This window comes from Capricornis sumatraensis, chromosome 6, assembly GCF_032405125.1.
Source record: "Capricornis sumatraensis isolate serow.1 chromosome 6, serow.2, whole genome shotgun sequence".
NCBI lineage: Eukaryota > Metazoa > Chordata > Mammalia > Artiodactyla > Bovidae > Capricornis > Capricornis sumatraensis.
The window spans coordinates 16,867,614-16,877,353 of NC_091074.1; the positions used below are offsets into that span (position 1 = coordinate 16,867,614).

Sequence of the window (9,740 nt, forward strand, 5' to 3'; positions counted from 1 at the left end):
TAAAACTATAATGCCATAGTCTGAAAATCCTCAAAGTTTGCTGCATGAGTTTCAGTTCTTCTCATTTCAGCATAAAGATTTTTTTTTCCTTTCAAAAATTTAGTTTGGTCTATGTCAGTGTACGTCAGGGATGGGTGTGTATGCGCAGAGTGAGTGTGTGTGTGTGTAAATGTATTTACAAGCCATCTTTCCTCCAACTCATTTCAAAGTTATTTGACGATTCCAAAAAAGCAACAGGAATATCACATCTTAAAAGTTAAACCACAAACCCAATTTTATCTGGAACTGCTGTGTTTTATTGAAAATATCTAAATATATTAAGAAGAGTCTGAGTCATCTGGCAGAACGGTGGTGTAGCTGTGATAAATGAGTGTCTGTATAAGGAAACTGGAATACAGAGCATTCATCCAGGGCTTGAAAACAATTAGGGATGGGTTTCAGGCTGAAGTATCACGGAAGATGCACAGCCAGTGGAAACCCTTGATGGCAAGGTCTCTGAGGGTTGCGTGCTCACAAGGTAGTGGAGTACCGGTGAGTTCCCACGGAGTCCAGCCTTAGGAAGATACATACAGTGCATATTAGAACAGAGAGTCTGCATCTTTTGGCACAAAGGGCTGTGTCCTGAGAAGCAACTCCCAAGGCCAGTTTCACTGCTTTCAGTGATTCTAGAATCAGAATGCCCGGTCCTAGCCCTTACTTGCTGTGTTGCACTAGCATGGGGATGTGGGTTCGATTCCTGGTCAGGGAGCTAAAATGCCACATGCCTCATAACAACAAACTGAAATATAAAATGGAAGCAATCCTGTAATAAATTCAATAAAAACTTAAAAAAAGGTCCATGTCAAAAACCTCTTTTACAAAATCAGAAATAATAATAATAATAAAAGAACAAGAACAACTGACTTGAAGGGAAGTGTGATATTCTGACAGAGGCTGCTGCTGCTAAGTCACTTCAGTCGTGTCCGACTCTGTGCAACCCCATAGACAGCAGCCCACCAGGCTCCACCGTCCATGGGATTCTCCAGGCAAGAACACTGGAGTGGGTTGCCATTGCCTTCTCCTCTGACAGTGGAGGAGGAGTTAAAAAAAAGGGGGGCCAGTTTCTGGAAAGTGACATCTCCAAAAACAAATATCTACTAATTTATTGTCATAAACTCAGTGTACTCAGCAAACTCTATTAATTTAGTTTTGAACATGTTGTCAGCATTTGACATGAAGAGAATGACGATCATTTGTTCAAGTGCTCCTAGCTGTAGAGTTCTCATTAGTCTTTGGCCAAAATATTAAATTAATTCAACCATTGCAACCACTGACCTGATCTGTTCTTAAACATGGTGGCAACAAACCCAGATTTCATAGGTAAAATCTGGATGAAGGATTCAAGCACTGAACTCTGATTTAGTTTAAATCTCTTAAGAACAAACATTTGTCTCAAATGCTATATCTGAGGCATCCAGAGTATCTAGAAGGATGCCTACTGCTGAGTATCAGCTTTAAGAAGCAAAACTGAAATAAGCATGGGCATCTGCTAGAGCTGCGCTGAGATATTGCTGCATATTCTTGCAAATGCCCTTTAGAGCGCAAGGGGAGTATGCATCCAAATGTGTGTGCTCACCTGAGAGCTTGAGACGTTCTCAGGAGGTGGAGGAGATGGTGGGGAGGAGACAAAGGAGACCAAGAGCAGAGGTGAGAGAAAGGGACCCGTCACTCTCTGATTATTTCTATTTTTTGCAGTTTTTTTTTTTAAATTATTGGAGTATAATTCATTTACAATGTGTTAGTTTCAGAAAGTGAAGAAGAACTAAAGAGCCTCTTGATGAAAGTGAAAGAGGCGAGTGAAAAAGTTGGCTTAAAGTTCAACATTCAGAAAACGAAGATCATGGCATCTGGTCTCATCACTTCATGGGAAATAGATGAGGAAACAGTGGAAACAGTGTCAGACTTTATTTTTCTGGGCTCCAAAATCACTGCAGATGGTGACTGCAGCCATGAAATTAAAAGATGCTTACTCCTTGGAAGACGAGTTATGACCAACCTAGATAGCATATTCAAAAGCAGAGACCTTACTTTATCAACAAAGGTCCGTCTAGTCAAGGTTATGGTTTTTCCAGTAGTCATGTAAGGATGTGAGAGTTGGACTATAATGAAAGCTGAGCACCGCAGAACTGATGCTTTTGAACTGCGGTGTTGGAGAAGACTCTTGAGAGTCCCTTGCACTGCAAGGAGATCCAACCAGTCCATTCTAAAGGAGATCAGTCCTGGGTGTTCATTGGAAGGACTGATGCTGAGGCCTAAACTCCAATATTTTGGCCACTTGATGTGAAGAGCTGATTCATTTGAAAGGACCCTGATGTTGAGAAAGGTTGAAGGCAGGAGGAGAAGGGACGACAGAGGATGAGATGGTTAGATGGCATCATCGACTCATTGGACATGAGTTTGGATAAACACTGGGAGTTGGTGATGGACAGGGAGGCCTGGTGTGCAAAGAGTCAGACACGACTGAGAGACTGAACTGAACTGAACTGAGTTTCAGGTGTACAGAAAAGTGAATCAGTTAAACATATACAAACATCCACTTTTTTTTTTTTTTTAAAGATTCTACTGGTGACAATTTCTGAGACAGTTTCCCTGGTGGCTCAGATGATAAAGGTTTGCCTGCAATTCAGGAGACCTGGGTTCAATCCCTGGGTTGGAAAGATCCCCTGAAGAAGGAAACATCTACGCACTCCAGTATTCTTGCCTGGAGAATCCCATGGACAGAAGAGCCTGGTCACAGAGTTGGACACAACTGAGCTACTAACAGTATTCCTTTATAGGTTATTACAAAGTATTGAGCAGAGTTCCCTCTGCTATACAGTAGGTTCTTGCTAGTCATCTATTTTATATATAGTAGTGTGTATATGTCAATCCCAATCTCTCAGTTTAGCCCCCTCTCCTCCTATGCCCTGGCTTCCCTGTGGCTCAGAGGGTAAAGTGTCTGCCTGCAATGCAGGAGACCAGGGTTCGATCCCTGGGTCGGGAAGATCTTCGATCCCTGGGTCGCGAAGATCCCCTCCTGTGCCCTGGTAACCATACGTTTGCTTTCTACATCTGTGATTCTGTTTCTTTTTTTTTTTTGTAAATAAGTTCATTTTTACCCATTTTTAAAGATTTTACATATAAGCGATACTATCTGAGATTCCTCTCTGGGTCTGACTTGCTTCACTCAGCATGCCAGTCTCTAGGTCCATCTATGTAGCTGCAAATGGCTCTGATTTGTTCTTTTTTAATAGCTGAGTAATAGTTCATGTCTGGATTCCAAAATTTGGAGGCAATATGAAAACTAGGGGCAAGAGACAAGAAACATTTATCCTGAATCAACCAAAGATGACCCCTGGGTATCGATGAGAAGGATGAGAGCAAACGATAGAGCTGAATTGGCTGAGGAGGGACTCCAGAGATTACTGACGTTCTTATGCTACATAAAGGCAATTATGACAGATGGACATGGACAGACTCCTTAGAGAAAAGCTCCCTGATGCTGGGAAGGATTGAAGGCGAGAGGAGAAGTGGACGACAGAGGATGGGATGGTTGGATGGCATCAGCAACTCAATGGGCATGAGTTTGAATAAACTCCGGGAGTTGGTGATGGACAGGGAGGCCTGGCGTGCTGCAGTCCGTGGGGTCACAAAGAGTCAGACACGACTGAGTGACTGAACTGAACTGAACTGAATAACTTTTTCGCAAAAGGAATGAATTTCTAAGCACATAAGGGAAAAATCATAAAGGAATAGTTTTGACTCAGCAACGAATTTTAATTTCCTGAACATCAAAGACAAAAGAAATGACAAATTGGGTAAAGTCCTTATAGTATTTTTTCAGCTAAAGAATGATCATCTTTAATGCCTAAATAGCTTTTTACAAAACAGCATGTACATAACATACCTAAGCTCCTTTCACTTACCTGTCCCGCAACCACCAGTCCCCCTGCACCCAGGAAGCATGCTCTAGCCCAGCTGCTCTCTGGAGAGGTGTTTCCTGCATGGAGAGCAATCAGTTCAGTTCAGTGCTAAGCTTCAGTCATGTCTGACTCTTTGCAACCCCGTGGACTGTAGGCTGCCAGGCTCCTCTGTCCATGGGATTCTCCAGGCAAGAATACTGGACTGGGTAGCCATTTCCTACTCCAGGGGATCTGCCCGAGCCAGGGATCAGACCTATGTCTCTTTTATCTCCGGCATTGGCGGGCAGATTCTTTACCGCTAGCACCACCTGGAAAACATCTATGGGTAGCAATGCAGACTGGCAAACCTCTCTCTCCCCTTGTGCGGCAAACATATGTTCTCCAGTGAATTCTGCATCCTAACCTGGGGGAGGGACTCTCTTGCCAAGTTTGGTCCTTCTTTTCTTCCCTAACCCTGGGGTGTTCTTGCAGTCCTCTAGAACCTTTGTATTAAATAGTTACTCCTCTGTTATCCTTTATAACTCTTTTTTTTAAAGATTTTTTTAATGCGGAACATTTTAAAAATCTTTATTGAATTTGTTACAATACTGTTTCTGTTTCATGTTTTGGTCTTTTGGCCGTGAGATATGTGGGACCTTAGCTTCCCGATCAGGGGTCAAACCTGCACCTCCCTGCACTGGAAAGCGAAGTCTTAACGAGCTGACTGCCAGGGAAGTCCCTCGTTTACAATTCTTTCTTTTTAATTAATTATTTTATTTTAATTGGAGACTAATTCCTTGACAATATTGTGGTGGTTTTTGCCATGCATTGACATCAATCAGTCATGGGTGTACATGTGTTCCCCATCCTGAAATCCCCTCCCACCCTCCCCATCCCATCCCTCAGGGTCATCCCAGTGCACCAGCTTTGAGTGCCCCATTTCATGCGTCAAACTTGGACTGGTGATCTATTTCACATATGGTAGTATGCATGTTTCAATGCTATTCTTTCAAATCATCCCACCCTCACCTTCTCCCACAGAGTCCAAAAGTCTGTTCTTTACATCTGTTTTTTGCATATAGGGTCGTTGTTACCATCTATCTAAATTCCATATATATGCATTCATATGCTGTCAATACAATATGCTGTTTTTCTAACTTACTTCACTCTGTATAATAGGTTCCAGTTTCATCCACCTCAGTAGAACTGACGCAAATGCAGTCTTTTTAATAGCTGAGTAATACCCCATTGTGTATATGTACCACAGCTTTCTTATCCATTCATCTGCTGATGGACATCTAGGTTGCTTCCATGTCCTGGCTATTATAAACAGTGCTCTGATGAACATTGGCGTACACGTGTCTCTTTCAATTCTGGTTTCCTCGGTGTCTATGCCCAGCAGTGGGATTGCTGCGTCATAAGGCAGTTCTATTTCCAGGTTTTTAAGGAATCTCCACACTGTTCTCCATAGTGGCTGTACTAGTTTGCATTCCCACCAACAGTGTAAGAGGGTTCCCTTTTCTCCACACCCTCTCTAGCGTTTATTGTTTGTAGACTTTTTGATGGCAGCCATTCTGACTGGCATGAGATGGTGCCTCATTGTGGCTTTGATTTGCGTTTCTCTGATCATGAGTGATAGTAAGCTTGATAGTAAGCTTTTCCTGCTCCAGCCCTGCATACTCTCTGTTTCCTGAATGGACCCTGCACATCTTTGCCCTTCTCTGCTGCCATTCCAACATCTTGAGAGCTCCTGCCGTATCACCACCCTGACCTTCCCAGATCTCACAGCTCCTCTTGAATGTGAGGGACAAAGAGTACAGGGGGTGTGTTTGACTGGAATTGTCTGAGGTCTGTCCCCTCTGCACCAGCCCACTTCACTCAGTTCTGTTACAGCAGTCTCCGCTGGGAACGCGCAACAAGGATTTCTCAGTGCTTCTCCTGGACCAAAAGCTCTTTCTTTTCCCCTTTCAGATGAAGTTCTCTGTGGCTACAGACCCAAATTTTCAAACTCAACTGTGCTACAAGCTCACGAACTGTTGAACGTCCAGGATGGCGAGTTCCCATGGCAAGTGAGTATCCAGATATCGCAGAAACACCTCCGTGGAGGCTCAATCATCCATCGGTGGTGGGTTCTGACGGCTGCACATTGCTTCCCAAAAATCTTGTAAGTTTCTGAGGCGTTGTCTCACTTTACATCAGTCTTACTTTCCTCAGTGTATTGCCTGGGCTGGGTAGCTTAGTGGGTCACTACGCAAAACTTGTGAAGCCATGGGCTCTACCCCGAGTGTGTTCCCCCTGGATCTGTACCGAAAGGTATCTGCTCTATACCTACTCTCTCAAGTTAGCCATATCCAAACATTGGCTGCTGGTCGTGACTATGCACCCAGTATTGGAAAATCAGTACAAAGCTTCCCCTCCCCTGCCTGCCCTCTGTGTAGACCACGCACTGTATTCACTCACTGTACACATACAGGCTGCCACACGCTGTTCTAAGTGGTGACAGTATGGTGGTCCGCAAGACAGTCAAGTCCCCAGTTGTCAAGGAGTTCACAGTCTAGTGTCTCGGGTGGATTCAGCCCACTGTCTTCCATGGGAAAGTCTCCTGGAGCTGACTGGTCACTAGCTCAGAGTTTTGCCTGAGTTTAGGCCCCTGACTTCTGCCGCTCTGATCTCTAGACACTCTTCGGGCACTGTACACCCAGTGCTCTGGACTTCTCAGTATTCAGCTGTAAACTCTACAAAGTGCTAAAGCGTTAGTCACTCAGTTGCCTTCGACTCTTTGCGACCCCATGGACTGTAGCCCACCGGGCTCCTCCATCCATGTAATTCTCCAGGCAAGAACACTGGAGTGGATAGACATTTCTTTCTCCAGGGGAATCTTCCTGACTCGGAGGGATGGAACCTAGGTCTCCTGCATTGCAGGAAGATTCTTTACCGTGAGCCACCAGGGAAGGCCAGCTGTTTATAAATGTGCCTGTAAGTGAGAAATGCCATGTGGCTATTGTTACATTGTAGTTCGTAGTTATTATATTCATTCTTTAGGTTAGAAATGACCTTGGAAAATATCACTGTGGTCATGGGAACCAGAACGCTCGATGACTCCCGCCTGGAGAGAAAGCAAGTGCAGAAGATAACTATTCACAAAGATTATGAACCACCTCAGCTGGACAGCGACCTCTCCCTGTTGCTGCTTGCCACACCGGTACGATTCAATAACTTCAAAATGCCCATCTGCCTGCAGAAGAAGGAGAAGACGTGGGACCGCTGCTGGATGACAGAGTGGGTGATGGCTCCTTTGTATGGTACGTGCTTTCCCTCCTGAACCCAGAAAAAGCTCGCATTTAGGCATCATGCCGAAACGTCTAGCCCCGGGCTAGACTGCATGATGCTTTGGAAGACTCAGGTCTGAATTTTGGCCTCACTACTCTCGCTTTGTGATTCCGACCTGGCTCCCCCAGGTTATTTTCTTCCACATTTTTTCATCTGTAGAAGGACAATACTGCAGCCTTCAAATAAGCTGTGTGGATTAAATTAAGTGAGATTATACACGTAAGGGCCTTACCATCAATAGAAGCCTGGAACATCAGCTCAGTTCAGTTCAGTTGCTCAGTCATGTCTGACTCTTTGCGACCCCATGAATCGCCAACATTCCAGGCCTCCCTGTCCATCACCAACTCCTGGAGTTTACTTAAACTCATGTCCATCGAGTCGGTGATGCCATCCAGCCATCTCATCCTCTGTTGTCCCCTTCTCCTCCTGCCCCCAATCCCTCCCAGCATCAGAGTCTTTTCCAATGAGTCAACTCTTCGCATGAGGTGGCCAAAGTACTGGAGTTTCAGCTTCAGCATCAAGTCCATCCAAGGGAACACAGACGAACCTAAATACATGGGAGTGATGGTAATTTCTTTCGGAGCCCAGAAGCACTGTAGAAAGGAAGTTTGGATTCTTCCCTCCTAGGTTGTTTTATAATCACATCTCCCCAAATGTGTATCATCAGATGAAGCTCATGTAGACCTCCCTGGTGGCTCAGATGGTAACGAATCCACCTGCCAGTGCAGGGGTCAAAGGAGATGTGGGTTCGATCCCTGGGTAGGGAAGACCCCTGGAGGAGGGCATGGCAACCCACTCCAGTATTCTTGCCTGGAGAATCCCATGCACAGAGGAGCCTAGGGGCTCCATGCGGTTGCAAAGAGTTGGACACGACGGCGTGGCAACACTTTGACTAGACCACCATCCTGAGATGACTCTGAGACAGTGATTCCCCAGGCAAGCACAGTCCTCCGCTACATCCAGGCTGACCAGACAGGGATGCGGGAAGGGGATAAGCGGGATCCTCTTGGATCCGGGTTGTTTCTTTCCTTTGAGATGGCACCTTTGGGTGTGCCATCCTCCTGGCTTCTCCACTGGCCTGGCAGAGGTGGGTACAGAAGTTAGGCTGTTATGAACCTCCACACAAGGCAAAGCCTGGCTGTGAAGAAATGGTGGGGTCACTGAGAAAGCTCATTCCATATTCACCTGGCAGAGGCTGGGGTGAGGGTTTGGTAGGCTGCTTCCAGAGGGAGTGAGCTTCTCAATGGGAAGGAGAGAAATAAGCAGAGATGGGAGATGGTGGAGAGGAGACTGAGTGGGCATTGCATTAGGTCACTCTAAGTCTGTGATGGTCTGAGTGCCTACACACTTGCCAGGGCCTCCACCCTCATCGCTTGTGGGCCCATCCCTCTCCGTGGTAGAGCGGTGCTCATTCTCACTCTAGCTTCCTCATTTTGCTAGACCGAAAGGACAACTCCAACATATACCTGCAGAAGCTGAAAGTGGTGCAGATTACCTGGAGAGAATGTGGCCAGAGGGTAGACCAGCTCTCCAGGAACGTGCTTTGTGCCTGGCAAGAACTGGGCACCAAAGGCACCTGCCAGGTACTCAGCCCCCATCTCAGGTCCAACCTCCACATGCGCTATCATGTTCTGGGTTCCCAGGAGGGAGACTAGGAGGGAAGCCCTAGCCCAGGGGTCCCCAGCCTCTGGGCCATGGACAGGAGGTGAGCTGTGGGTGAGTGAGCCAAGCCCCCTCTGTATTTACAGCTGCTCCCCGTCACTCTTATTACTGCCCAAGCTCTGCCTCCTATCAGATCAGTGGCAGCATGATAAACGTAATGTGCTTGAGTCATCACCAAACCGCCCCCCAACTGGGTCCAGAAAAACTGTCTTCCGCGAAACCGGCCCCTGCTGCCAAAAAGGTTGGATACCACTTCCCTGACCCATGCCACTAGGACCCTCACTCTGCACTCTAGTTAGAGGTGCTGTTGATTGCTCTAGACTGTTCCTTCCTTCTCTTCTCATTCTCAGGGAGACAGTGGGGCACCTATGGTCTGTACTATCCACGGAAGCCAGAGGCTCTTCCAAGTGGGTGTGTTCAGCTGGGGCATACGATCTGGCTTCAGGGGGAGGCCTGGTATGTTTGTGTCTGTGGCTCAGTTTCTTCCATGGATCCAGGAAGAGACAGAAAAGGAGGGGAAAGCCTACACCTTCTCAGGAACTCAGAGAAGCAGCTCCCTGCATCATGTTCTCTGGTACCCCTTGTGGTTTGGCTTGGGGGTCTCAAGCACAGCTTACCAGCATGTTTACTGGTGATAAATCAGGTCACTAAGCTTCAGATCCATGCTGTCTTCTCCTCCTCCTTTCTCCCCACCCATCCTTACGCCTATGAAGCATTCCAGGGTTTCTCTGTCAGGCCCTGGAGGATAGACAGGGACTCTGCGATCCCGAATCGCACAGGGGCTATTGCTCCTGCTGCTTTGCGGTGGGATGTTGAGATCAGTGAATC

General features: G+C 46.4%; 1 protein-coding gene across 1 annotated transcript; it reads left to right on the top strand.

Moving 5' to 3' along the window:
- The first annotated feature begins 5,969 nt into the window (after positions 1-5,969).
- Positions 5,970-9,563, top strand: PRSS51 (serine protease 51). The gene is given in 5 exon segments (XM_068974379.1): positions 5,970-5,989; positions 6,963-7,203; positions 8,651-8,833; positions 9,263-9,499; positions 9,501-9,563. Coding segments are annotated over 5 exon segments (744 nt in total).
- Positions 9,564-9,740: the final 177 nt, after the last annotated feature.